General features: G+C 39.5%; 1 protein-coding gene across 1 annotated transcript; it reads right to left on the bottom strand.

Annotated features, from left to right (window-relative positions):
• Positions 1-2717: 2717 nt before the first annotated feature.
• LOC138008724 (clumping factor B-like) lies at positions 2718-7909 on the bottom strand. The gene is made up of 3 exons (XM_068856032.1): positions 7773-7909; positions 7249-7357; positions 2718-3812 (listed from the first exon to the last, which is right to left on the bottom strand). Exons 2-3 carry the CDS (start codon positions 7319-7321, stop codon positions 3157-3159), a joined length of 729 nt encoding a protein of 242 aa, XP_068712133.1. The 5' UTR covers positions 7322-7357; positions 7773-7909; the 3' UTR covers positions 2718-3156.
• Positions 7910-13537: the final 5628 nt, after the last annotated feature.

The raw sequence follows: 13537 nt of genomic DNA, 5'->3' as shown, positions 1-13537 counted from the left end.
TTCCCATTCAACGTTACCAGATAATGTTGGAAATACTCTCTAAATTATTTAAAATTCAACAAAATCTGTAGGTCAGTTTTTCAGAAAAATACGTTTTTTTGAAATAAGTCTCTAATTTTTTTTTCACTAACAGAATTTTTTTAAATTTGAATGACAAACGTTTTAACTTAATCTGAGCTAACATGTAAAAAATGAAAAACATTCAATGTCCGGAAGCAGAGATATAAACAAATTAAGTTTCAAAATCAGGAAAAATGAGGGGATTACAAGATCAGCAGTTACGCATACGTCACCCGCTCATTCGAGTGCACGCGCGAGTGAAGCTACAGGCCAACACAACCGGAATTAAGTGACCATTAAACCATGTGTGTACAATTTTCATAGTTTTCGTGAATAGATGATGTCTATTTATATTCTGTATGTATAGGAATCAGAAGAAAGATGAGCGGAATTAGCGGTATTTGTTTATTTCTGGTGACCCATTTTGAATCATGAGCTGATGCGAGCAGCTTTTAGAATTTCGTGTGTGGCTTACGCGCGCGCGCTCAACTCAAAACCCTTCTGAACTAGAAAGTGTGTTGTTTTCAATTTCATTCATCTGTTAACCCTTTGACGTCTAAACCGGCCTAAGCGGCTCGACTTAGTATTTTACTCTGTCTAATGCCAGCCTCTACGGCGACGCTACGAAGCAAGAACATTATTGGTTAAAAAAAAGGAAAAATACTCGTAAATGTAAATGCAACACGAATTTCCGTGCATTTCTCTGCCGTGCTCCATAAAGCAACAACGTGAAATCACCAAATTTTAGGTTTTGACGACAACGTGAGCATATAACAATGAAACAGTCATTTTCTGTTTCGGCTTTAAAACCGTTCATACCCATTCAGTTACAGGATGGTTCGCCTGTATTGTACAAGGTGAACAAGACGGAATAATCGCGAAATACTTTGGACTAACGTTTTCGTTGCCGTAGCCGTCATCTTTATTTAAGTGTCTAGTCATTCTAGCATTGGAGCACTAATTGGGGACACTGTAAACTGAAATTGACAATTAACGCAAATCAAGTCAAATGTTGGTTATTGAGGAGAGGGGAAAACTGGAGTACCCGGAGAAAAACCTCTTGGTTCAGAGTAAAGAACCAACAAACTCAACTCACATATGAGGCGACGTCTGGGAATCAAACCCAGGCCACATTGGTGGGAGGTGAGTGCTCTCACCACTGCGCCATCCCTGCACCTCAAATCGCACATGGCAGTGGCTTATCGCGTACAGCTAAACCTGGATATCGTAATGGGTTATTGTCCGGGGAGCCCAACGAAAGAGTTTGAAAATAATAACTTGTCAGCCAGCTGAATTTCCAGTGTGGGACAGGGCCCAGTTGTTCGAAAGCGGATTAACTTAATCCAGGATTAGCGTAAACTTTTGTTTCGTGTTTTCAACTTTTTGGTGAAAGTTTCTTTTGCTTATTTTTGTTGTTCAAGATTGACTTCTTCTAATGTAAAGTTTTGCCGAATATCAGCGTTGAACAGCATTTGGGAGTAGAGAAATTAACTCCTTGGTTATTTTTTAATCTGGGATTAGCGTTAATCGGCTTTTGAACAACTGGGCCCAGATGTTTTGTGGAACACCTTCGTTGGGTTGGGTGCCCCTGTATTGCATGCCTGGCTTAAAACAACGGGGCCATGGATGACAGATCCGGGTGGTCTACTTAGGCAAGGATTAGGAAAAGGAGTGGGTGGGGTGGGTGGTTCATTGACCCTCTGGTTGTTTTTCCTCAATTCACTCATTACTTGCTGCTGTTGCACATGAGTGATGAAGGGGAGTCAAACTAAGAGTGCAGGGATACCTATTAAATCCTCATAGTCAACTGGAATCTGACATGCTTTTTATGCTTGTGCTCATACCTCATATTCATCATTTCACAAGTCACAGATTCCCAGCACTTGGTCCTGATTATTGAAGCAATGCCTTTCAAGATTATTTATTATTATTATCAAGGGTGGCTGACTTGATGGATGGTTGTGGGATCAAATAACATTCCTGGAAATCTTGTAGCGCCATTGTAAACACTTTGTAGTACTGTAACAGGGTTTTCGTTCGAGGCCGGACGTTTCGTCCGATTGTTTACCATTTCACGTCCGGTACGTCATATGACGCTATAAATTTGTAGATTTGTTGGCGTTTTTTTCCCCTTTTTTTATTCTTTTTGGAATTGGCCTCAGGAAGCCATGGGCTGAAGAAACTCAGGAGAAAATCACATGCAATAAATCCCTCAAACTAACAAGAAGTCACACTACTAAACGAAATACAATCGGTATTTTGGCATTTCAAAAGTGTTTTTTCTCCAATATGAAGAATGCAAACAGCATTTCTGAGAGTTTCATTTATAGCAATTTATAGGGGACCCAGGCCACCTTGAGGGTTAGCTCTTAAGGAACCTGCAATAGGCCTCATTATCAAATCCGGTACATGTACTTTGAAGAGCTATAGAAAACCCTGCTGTACCATTCTTATTTTATTACTTTAAAAATTTGTGCTTATACGGCCGGGAGCAAACCATGCTGTGGTTGCAATCAGACATACTGTAGCAAGGGTCGTTGAAAGCAGAAAAGAAAGCCATTTTTCCAACGTTATGTATCTCTCACAATGTATCCCCGCTAAATCTTTCCTGCTCTAATGACATCTATAGAAGTTTAACCACAATTCTCAATAATATGTTGATGAATTGGGCATTTATTAGCATGCCATACTGCAGAACCATTATTGATGGGTCCTGAAATCGGCTTACATTTTACAAACCGTTAAAACCATTCTCAGTATCAGTCCAAAAAATAACTGTTTATTCAAAAGTCACACTTTGACTTAAATTACACCTTGGAACAAACAAAACCATCATGTCACTCAGAATTAGTAATGCCGTCCTAAGCATGACGTCTTTATTTGTTCAAACATATTATTTTCGACAAATGTCGGGGTTAAACATGCCATTATATTTAACCAAATAAATATTCTTCAAGGAATCAAATAAGGTTTCTTTTATAAAATTTCTCAATTCTTCATTTCACTGAACTTCCCTGTCACTGTTAGCTTGGCGTGATGGTGTCGGTATTGTGAACTGTATGTCCGTCCAAGTAAGAAAGAAACTAATTTAGCTCCTTACTGTTTCTTCTCCTCTTTTTTGGGGGCATCATCGACTTTCTCTTTTTTGTCGTCAGCCTTTTTCTTTTCGCTTGGTTTCTTGTCATCTTCTTTGTCGTCAGATTCATCATCGTCATCGTCATCAGCGTCATCATCGTCATCGTCGTCATCATCATCATCTACTTCATCGTCTGTTTTCTTGGGAGCATCATCCTTCTTCTTCTTCTCATCAGCCTTCTCCTCCTTGTCGTCTTCTTTCTTTCCTCCGTCGCTGCTGTCTTCCTCATCTTCACCATCATCTTCATCATCGCCGTCATCTTCATCATCGCCGTCATCTTCATCTTCCTCGTCATCTTCGTCATCTTCGTCATCTTCATCGTCTTCATCATCCAAATCGCTCAACTCATCGTCATCGTCTTTGTCTTCTTCATCAGCTGCCTTGTCTTCTTTGTCAGCTTCTTTATCTTCCTCTTTGTCTTCTTTCTCCTCCTTATCATCGACTTTCTCGTCATCTTTCTTTTCGGGAGCATCGGCGTTGTCCTCAATCTTTTCCTCAGCGTTGTCGTCTTTAGGTTCGTCCTCCTTTTCTCCGTCGCTGCTGTCCTCTCCATCGCTGCTATCAATGTCATCATCCATGTCACCGCTGTCCTTTGGCTCCTCTTCCTTCTTCTCCTCTGTGATGAAAGCAGGAAAATAGTATTAATTCATGTTAGAGCGGTTTTCAAATGAGTGTCGAAAGTAATTAGTGAATTACTGTGGTTTTGCAGCACTTCACTCAGTTACTGGTTCAAGGTTTTTGCGCCATTTTTTCAACCAATCAGAAGTGAAACCAAAACCAATCGTGGCTCGCGCGCTTTGTGTCGGCTACGTGTAATTACTTCGAGTTTTGATTGGTTTACTGGATTGTCTCCGTCCTTTTTGATTGGCCAAAGTAATTACTTTGGTTTTGGTTTTGCGAGACTCATTTGAAAACCGCTCTAAACTTCTTTTCGGTTACCCTTTGCTCATAGGGTAAAAAATATAGAAATGGATCGACACGTTTAAAGCAATAACTTAGACATGTATTCTTGCTTTAGACAAGACTTTTAACACTGAAAGAACATATTTCAAAATCCAGAGCAAATGGCCGGGCCATTCGTTCGGATCTTGCAAAATTCGTCAGCGACACTAAACGGTTGATTAAAAACGCTAATAGAGGACTTTACGAAAGCAAATAATATCAAAGGAAGGATTTTTTTTTATGTTAAGGAGAAACTGAAAGAACAAGAGAACCTCTGAGAAGTGAAGGACGGAGCGAAAATTTCAATTCTCATAGACACGAACATGAAACTGGTCTAGGCCCATTTGTACGTGCAATTTTATGCTCTTGTGATATAACAGTCAATGCGGAACGTTAACATTCCCCGGGGCATACCCTCAGCACTGGACTTTTTGTCTTGCCTCAGAACTGGGAATTTTAAGATTTAATAGTCTTTTTGGCGAACGGAAATTTGATCATCTCATGGAAGTCCCACGTTTCTTCTCTCTGGCAGTCAGAAACAAAGAAGCTTGCGAAAGCATCTTTCTCCTTTTCAAAGTATTTCTAATGTGTCAACATGCCTAAGAAGACAATATCTTATTGAAACTTGGGTGAATTTTAAAATTAATGTAAACCATTTATGAATGCGGAAGTTGGGGTTATTTTTAAAGGGCTAGCCGTTGGGTCAGGAGATAAGGAACTGGAGCCGACTATTCTAAAATTTAAATCCCCGAGGTGGCGGGTATTGCCGAAAGATTCACCAACTTCGCTTTCCCAGAGCCTCGGGTCATGCGCAGACATAAAATCCGAGGCTGTGGTGACAAGAATGGCAATTTCGTTCCCAGAGCCTCCGTTACTCTTGCCCGGCTGCTCGGGGGGCTCTGGAATAATCCAAAACCGGAACCAGAAAATTCTGGTTCCGGTTGAATAACTGCGCGTGCGTGAGGGGAGACAGATAGAAATCGACAAAATCACTGGAGTTCAGTTTTCCATAAAAGGGCTTACTTTTCACTCGCGGCACAGTACACATGAGTATAAACGCATCTCCTAATACAGTCAGAACGTTTAAACTGCGGAGCATCAAAAATAACGAGAGATTTTTCAATCAAAACAGATTTCAGTATATGGTGTCACGTAAGTGACAATTGCTGTATTTTCAAAAACGAAAACCTTGCGGAACTAGTAAGTTGTAAAAAGATTTATTTCTAGGTCATCTTCATCCTGGTATAGATAAAAATCTAGAAGAAATCACGATTTTTGAGTTTAGAATTTGGAAATGACAAGAAATGAAACCATTTTCAACAGGCAGTCAAATATGGCCTTTTTTGGATTCGACGAGAGTCTTTCTTTCCCGGCCGCTAGTTAAAGGAAACGATAGCCCTGGGAACGAGATTGCGAGAATGGCCGAAGTCCATGTTTGATTTGCGTCACACCACAGTCAGGTCTAAAAGACGAACGGCGTTTTGGAACGCGTTTACTTGACGATAGCGTTTTCCAAAATAAGATACGTTTTGAGTGAGGAACGTCATGTGTCGAAAATGAAAGACCTAAACTAAGAATGACGGGCTTACTTGCGATAAAAAACACGCATGCGTGTGAATAGATGCAGTCTGCTTGTTAATAAGTCACCGTTCCCTCATTGCCCTTTTGAATTCGCGGGTAAAGCCATTGAATTAGTAATTTGCCAGAGAAAGTGTGAACAGGTGACAATGGTATCACCTCACAACCTGTTTTATGACATGCAAAACATTCATTTGACTGTTGAACTTAAAGTGAAAGTGTTGTAGCACGGGACCACATAAAAAATCCAAAGAAGGGTTTTTCGGTTTATGCCAGGAGTAAAATAATTATTCAAATTCAATTAATTTAAGAGATCATCGTAATTTCAAAAACCTATCAATTCACAGATGTTTGGTTGGAAGTTGATCAAGCGGTACAGATAGAGAGGGTTCCAAATCAAAATCGTCTTTCTAGGTGATGTGGAATCAGTTCTACTTTGTTGTTAGGCTCCTGTTTTATTTTGGTTCCAGATTACATTTGTCACTTTATTCGGGTCCTCTCCTTTTTCCGTTTTAATGTGACAGCGACAATATCCGATGCATTTTTCCAAATCTCATTCACCAAAACTCTCATACAATTCTTTACCTTTTGATAGCAAGAAATCCGAGAAAAAGGTGGACATTTGAATCGCTTCAGTGCAATCTTCAGATACCTGTTGTACTGTACGTAGCTAGAAGATACATCACGTATAAAATTTCAAAATAAATTATGAAAGTGAATTAAATTGTTTCTTCAGTTATGTTCTTTTCGCTGTGTAAACTTGTAACCGGATAAAAATATGTGTTAAAGGAGGAAATGATTTGACCCGGGGCCCGTTTCTCGTAAGGCCCGAAACTTTTCGGGCCTTTTCGCGTGTCACAGTTCCCTCTGTTTCGTAGGAACGAAGAGGTCAGTTTTGAGTCATCAAACTCCACGATCAGTTTGCTTTTTGTTTCTCAGTGTAAACATGTTAAAAGCCTTGCCTGTCAATACAAGCGGATGGAAGTTTCGTAAAATGGCATTTCGGGAAATTCGAGAAACGTAGTAAACAAAGGACATTTCATTTCTGGAGCAATTGAACGATATACTTCTTTTATGCTTTTAGGAATTTCTTATTTAGGATCCTTCTGAGTTTTCATTGTTTTAGCCGGACTGAGCGAGTCGTATTCGAAGGCACTTGTTGTTTGGCTTTGTCGGAGCGCAAAGTTGCCTTTTTTTGGCTGAGTCGAGTAGACTTGGTAGTGACTCCGGCAATCGTATGAAAAAACCCTTTTGATAGTCATTTTGGAATATCGTTTTTGAAAGTCGCTTCTTGCGTTGAATTGTTCACTTCTCGGTGCAAGATTTTTTTATTTTCAAGCCGGCTAAACCACATTGTTCATTGAAAACAACATTATTTCTCTTCTTATCACAACGTTTGAGGGATGTGACTTTTGTCACTATTATTCTCCTAGAGAACGCATAAGCAAAGATGTTGGCATTTTTAATGCTGGCTGTTCCAGTTAACTACTATGATATGGAGAAAAACAAGGAATCAAAGTTTATCGACATACCTGGAGCTGGAGCAGCCACGGTCATGTGGAGAGCGATTCCAAAGATCAAGCAAAACAGCGCAAGGTACTTCATTTTTGTTTGGCGTTTGAGTGTCTTTCAAATGTTATTCTGAAAGAAATGAGAGCATCTTGAACAGAATATAATTGACGAAGGAGAAGTTTGACCTTTTCCGTGGGACGTTCATTCGGTTTTTGTTCCAATTGAAAGTACTGTACTTCATCTACTTCCTTTTTTTTTCTTACTAAAGAAGCGAAATTCATTGACAAATTTGATTTTTTTGATATTGATAATCTTTTATTTTCCTCCTATTTTTAAGAACACTTTATGCGAAGCAGATTCTCAGCTTGTGACAAAGATCTCATTGACTCTTAATAGCCTCCTCGAATTTCGAAGTCCTTTAAAACGCTAAGATTATCCGACTTATTAACTTTTTGAACGCGTGCAATGCATTCCGAGGCGTTTTGATCTGTGTTACAAAACAAGGTCTTGTAGCCTTGTAAGATAAAAGAATGTTACAACTCACCAAGTCTCACGTTGGCTAGCTCTTGGATTGAGATCTTTTGTTAAATGAACGGTCGATGTCCTAACCAATTTTAGAGGTGACAACTAATTAACTATTAACCAGCCGCAGCAGTCAGAATTACGTTCTGTTTTAGCTAGTTTTAGGCAGGTTGTTTTAATAGTCTTATCAAAACACCGCCTTTTGTTTTCCTCACTCTTGAATTCAACATCAATGATGATTGGATAGTTTCACCAGCCGGCTTAAAGCTTGGTTTCAAGAAGCAATCGCAACACAAGGCTCTGCAAAATAAATTTGATGTTTGTTTTCACGCCAAAGAAGTTTTCATTTCACTTCATGGTTGTACCCGTTAAAAGTTTACATATTTAGTCACTTGTTTCCTCTTTTGCATCAGCAGATCACAAAGAATCCTTAGAAAAATCGTTTTTTGTCAAACCGTCATCAGACGTCCACGTTACGACTCATGAAAACGTCTTCTTTTCCATTCCTATTGACTGATACTTGCTTGTTTTCAGCTCTTTCTTTTATGTTCTTATGGTGCTCTTGTCTACAGTTTAATCCCAGTTGACGTAAAAATGTTCATTAAAAATGTTACTGCGTCTGGTGATGCAGTATTACCAGTCGTCTTTGTGATTCTGAAGGTCCTCTTTATAAGCCACGTTGCCCTTTGAAATTTCTTGAGAGCCACGTTTTGTTTTAACGTTTATATATTAAAAAAAATTACTCGATTGCAGGCTGAAAACAATGAGTTTTAAGGTTATGCGAATTCTTTGTCCGATGTCTGCGAATAAAAACAGACTTATGGCACTTTCGTCTCCCTTGAATCTAGAAACAAACGCGAGAAATGAAACTCTGTGAAGATTTCAGATATGATCCAGTCGCAACTTACTTTCCGCTCTATTTGAAGTGGGTTGTCAGAGGGCTAAAATGCATATCGTAACTGCTATTAAAAAGTGGGGGAAGAAAAACCAACTTATTGATGAAACACTTGCCACCAAACACAGTGTTAGAGACGAGAAGCGACTGGGTGCTAGTCTGGGAAAGCTTTACTAGCATTATCAAGGAAATCGAAGGTCTGCACTTTTAGTTATTCTGACCAATGAGTGCATAACTCAGCAGTAGACAGAAAAAGCTCTGATGATCCACTGTAAGTGACGCCGATCCATAACAATGTTAACAACATCCTAAGGCTGCCTGGGTGTCTTTAAAGATTCGTTTATCTCGTTTCCGTATTCAGTGTTTTCGTCTTTAAGTAAACTCAAATTTCTTATTGAAGTCACTCTTACACACCAGTTTCTTAACCAATTAGAGACAAAAGCAAAACCCACTGTGACTCAGATATGTATTTCTGCACACAAGTGGGTTTCCTGCTTGCATTTTCCCGCGCTTGGCGCAGGTTGCAAGTATTTGGGATGTGTTGTGATTGGTTCGTTTGATGACTGTGACTTTCTCGCGTGCATTTTCCCGCGCTGGCCTGGCGCCGGCTACAAGTGTTTGATCTGCGTTACGATTGGCTTGTGTAATGCATCTGTTGTCATTGGGCCAAAACTGAAACCCTTAACCAATCGAGAAGCTTTCAACTTTGACAATGGACTTTCGTCACTGCGTTTTCTCAAACTGAGCTATTTTAAAGCAAGTTTCAGATTACATTTAACGCGTAAGGTTAAAGGGGTTTTTTTCACAGTTTTGCGCCTGTCCTTGCTTCGGCGCTAGCAGTTTTAAATTTTACGCTTTCTTACTGAACCAGATGATGTTTATCAATCACAGAGAGTATAAAAGCAAATACACTGAATGACTGAGGCCCAAGAGAGTCATCACTATTAGACCTCGTGCCCCTTAGTACAGTGAGGAAATTCTGGGCACGAGTTGGGCAAACGGCCTCAACTCCATTCAACATTCGCGATAACAAAAGAAATACTGAATGGTTGTTGAAATGCTGCAAGGTACAGCACTCAAAAGATATTGAGTATAAGATGTATAATAAACAGAACAAATTACATGGCCATGTAATAATAATAATAATAATAATAATAATAATAATAATAATAATAATAATAATAATAATAATAATAATAATAATAATAATAATAATAACATTTTTATAGCGCCTATCCAATAATGATCTAGGCGGTTTACAGAGTAAAAAATAAGAATTAAAAATAAATGTTAATTAAACTTAATTCAAATTTAAATAAAACATAGAAAATCAAAATTAATCTTCCTAATGATTACAGTAGTTGTTCTTTATGCTTAAAAAGACTTCGATTCTCGCATGAGCGTATGTCGCTAGGAAGTTTGTTCCAAAGTTCGGGGGCTGAGACGACGAATGCTCTGGATCCGTAGGTCTTAAGGTTAAAGCTAACAGGATTCAGACTGAGTGTAGAAGATGACCGAAGCGATCTAGACGGTAAGTAGCGGGTGATTAGGTCTTAAATGTATGATGAAGATTGGTGATGCAGAGCCTGGAAAAAAAGTAGTAGAATCTTGAATTTAATACGTTCAGAAACAGGTAGCCAGTGAAGATCGAAGAGGATGGGAGTGATGTGATCACACTTCCTGGAGCGTGTAATTAGTCTGGCAGCTGCATTCTGCAACGATTGGAGCTTTTTGATAACATTTTTAGGGACATCATATAGTAGAGAACTGCAGTGATCGAGTTTAAAAGTTACAAAGGCGTGAATAAGAGTCTCAGCAGTTTGCGTTGGTAAGTATTTCCTTATGCGGGAAATGGTGAGAAGATCAAAAGGCAGATTTACAGACATTGTTGATATGGGGAAGCATTGACATAGTGGTATCGAAGATAGCGCCAATATTTTTTGCATGTGAAGAGGGCTTGATTATGTCAGTTCCAAAGCGAAGTGGAGTTAGAATAGAAATTTTTGTGGATTATACTTTGAGAATAAGTAGAGAAGCTCGGTCTTGTCTTTGTTTAGTTTAAGTCTGTTGATCGACATCCACTTATCAATGTCGGTCAGGCATTCCTCAATCTTAGTGATATTGTTGGTTAATTCCATATCATTGTTTGTGGAGAAAGAAATATATAATTGTGTGTCGTCAGTGTAAGAGGATTCAGACTGAGCGTAGAAGATGACTGAAGCGATCTAGACGGTAACTAGCGGGTGATTAGGTCTTGAATGTAGGATGGAGATTGGTAATGCAGAGCATTGAAAGTAAGTAGTAGAATCTTGAATTTAATGCGATCAGAAACAGGTAGCCAATGAAGATCGAAGAGGATGGGAGTGATGTGATCACACTTCCTGGAGCGTGTAATCAGTCTGGCAGCTGCATTCTGCACCGATTGGAGCTTTTTGATAACATTTTTAGGGACATCATTTAGTAGAGAATTGCAGTGATCGAGTTTAGAAGTTACAAAGACGTGAATAAGAGTCTCAGCAGTTTGCGTTGGTAAGTATTTCCTTATGCGGGAAATGGTGCGAAGATGATAAATGGCAGATTTACAGACATTGTTGATATGGGGAAGCATTGACATAGTGGTATCGAAGATAGCGCCAATATTTTTTGCATGTGAAGAGGGCTTGATTATGTCAGTTCCAAAGCGAAGCGGAGGTAGAGATTGTTGTGGATTGTACTTTGAGAATAAGCAGAGAAGCTCGGTCTTGTCTTTGTTTAGTTTTAGTCTGTTGATTGACATCCACTTATCAATGTCGGTCAGGCATTCCTCGATCTTAGTGGTACTGTTGTTTAATTCCATATCATTGTTTGTGGAGAAAGAAATATATAATTGCATGAGTGTCATCAGTGTAAAGGTGGAATTTCATTTCATGGAATCGTAGAATATCGGCTAAAGGTGCTGTGTAGAGTACATACAGAATTGGTCCAAGGACAGAACCTTGAGGTACACCGCACTTGAGCTCGCGAGACTGTGATCTACACCCTTCGATTAACGCAAACTGCGAGCGATCAGTAAGGTAGGAGCTAAACCATTCAAGAGCTGTGCCAGAGATAGAATATTTAGAGTGCATTCTCGTAAGGAGGATGATGTGATCCATGGTGTCAAAGGCAGCAGACAGGTCTAACAACAAAAGCATTACACAGTGGCGTTTATCAATAGCAAACAAAATGTCATTATATGGACACGCACAAGGACAGTTTAACAACTGTGGAAAGGTTTATAGCCTCTAAATATTTTGAAGACGTACTGCGACAACCTTTTCAATAATTTTTGAGATCCCCTTGAGATTCGAAATAGGTCTGTAGTTTGCAAGACCTTCATGATCTAAGTTGCCTTTCTTAAGTAGTGGAGATAGAACAGCAGTTTTCCAAAGAAGACGGAAAAAGGCTAGATTCCAGTGACAAGTTGACAATCTTCAGGATGATTGGTAAAAGTAAGTCGAAGTGCTGCAGGATTTCATTTGTTGGCAAGGTACGACATGAGTTGGTGCAAAATTAAAAGCTGACAGGTTAGTGATGAAGTATCTAGGGTTCTGAAGAAATCAGGAATTACGGGTGTATCAAGATTACTTCTGCTATTGACGATTTTCTCTTCAAAAAAGTGAACAAATTATTGGCGAGATCAACTGTAGAAGAGCTGATAGGGAGAAGTTTATCTGTTTTCCTATGAAGAAGAGGAGTAATTGTGCGAAACAGGGTTTTGCTGTCACTTCACCTGAATAGAGAAGGCCGGAATAGTAACCCATTTTTGATTTGAAAATGGTGTTCTTTACAACAGTGCGTTGGTCGGTATAAGATTGATGGTCAGAAGTGAGTCGGGAACGACGCCATCGCCTTTCAAGCCTACGACAGATGACTTTCTGCTCCTTGATTTCCTCACTGTACCAAGGGGCACGAGGTCTAATAGTGATGACTCTTTTACGTTAAGGGGCATGTTTATCCAAAATCGAAGAAAGAACTAAGTCATATTGATCACAGAGCTCTGGCAGGTCCAACGAAGGTGAGTTGTATAGTGAAGAGAAGCGAATATCGGTACATAAACTATACTCCAGCACTTATTGGACACATTGTAGCCTGATGTCAACAAATCTCGTAGCAGAGTAGAGAACCAACAAACTCTACTCCAAGTCTGGGAATCGAACCCGGGCCACATTGGTGGGAGGCGAGTGCTGTCACAACTAAGCCAGCCCTTGCACTCGTTCACTGCGCTAACTCATGAGAGAGATACTATCAGCACTCAAGTATATGTTACCAAAAGGTCTACTGAGAGAGCGGGAGAAACAATAACTTTTAAAGATAAAACATGATTCGGCAGAATCATGAATACCCTTTGTTGTATTTGTACTCGTTAACATTTATCATGCAGATATTGGCCGTTTTTATACTAGAGACGCATAATTCGTCTGGGACGAACTTGGGCAAACATTTTTTCTGCGTCTGTTAAATTCGTCTAGTAAAAAGACGGCCGCAAGACGCATTATGCGTCTGGACGAAGAATTTATTTTAGTGCGTCTTCGAAGACGCACTAAACTGGAAAGTTCGTCCAGACGCATTATGCGTCTAGTGCCCGTCTTTATACTTGACGAAATTAACAGACGCAGAAAAAATGTTCGCCCAAGTTCGTCCAAGACGAATTATGCGTCTCATATAGTTCGTCCCGTCTTTACACTAGACGGATAACATGAGAGACGCATAATTCGTCTGGACGGATTATGCGTCTCTAGTATAAAAACGGTCATTTATATTCAGATTTGCATCTCATGTTATGCTTGCACTGAAGAAGGCAGAAGTGTCTGCCGAACATGTCTGCTACGTTGAAAATCGTTGTTTTATATGTAAAACCTTCTATATCGTTT

Source organism: Montipora foliosa, chromosome 6, assembly GCF_036669935.1.
Source record: "Montipora foliosa isolate CH-2021 chromosome 6, ASM3666993v2, whole genome shotgun sequence".
Taxonomy (NCBI): domain Eukaryota; kingdom Metazoa; phylum Cnidaria; class Anthozoa; order Scleractinia; family Acroporidae; genus Montipora; species Montipora foliosa.
This window is presented reverse-complemented; position numbering and strand designations above follow the sequence as displayed.

Excerpts from the sequence above, each read along its gene's own strand:
- LOC138008724 (XM_068856032.1), bottom strand. The coding sequence starts at position 7,321 with ATGAAGTACCTTGCGCTGTTTTGCTTGATCTTTGGAATCGCTCTCCAC. Across the intron at positions 3,813-7,248 it reads CGTGGCTGCTCCAGCTCCAG|AGGAGAAGAAGGAAGAGGAG; the intron begins GTATGTCGATAA and ends CTTTCATCACAG.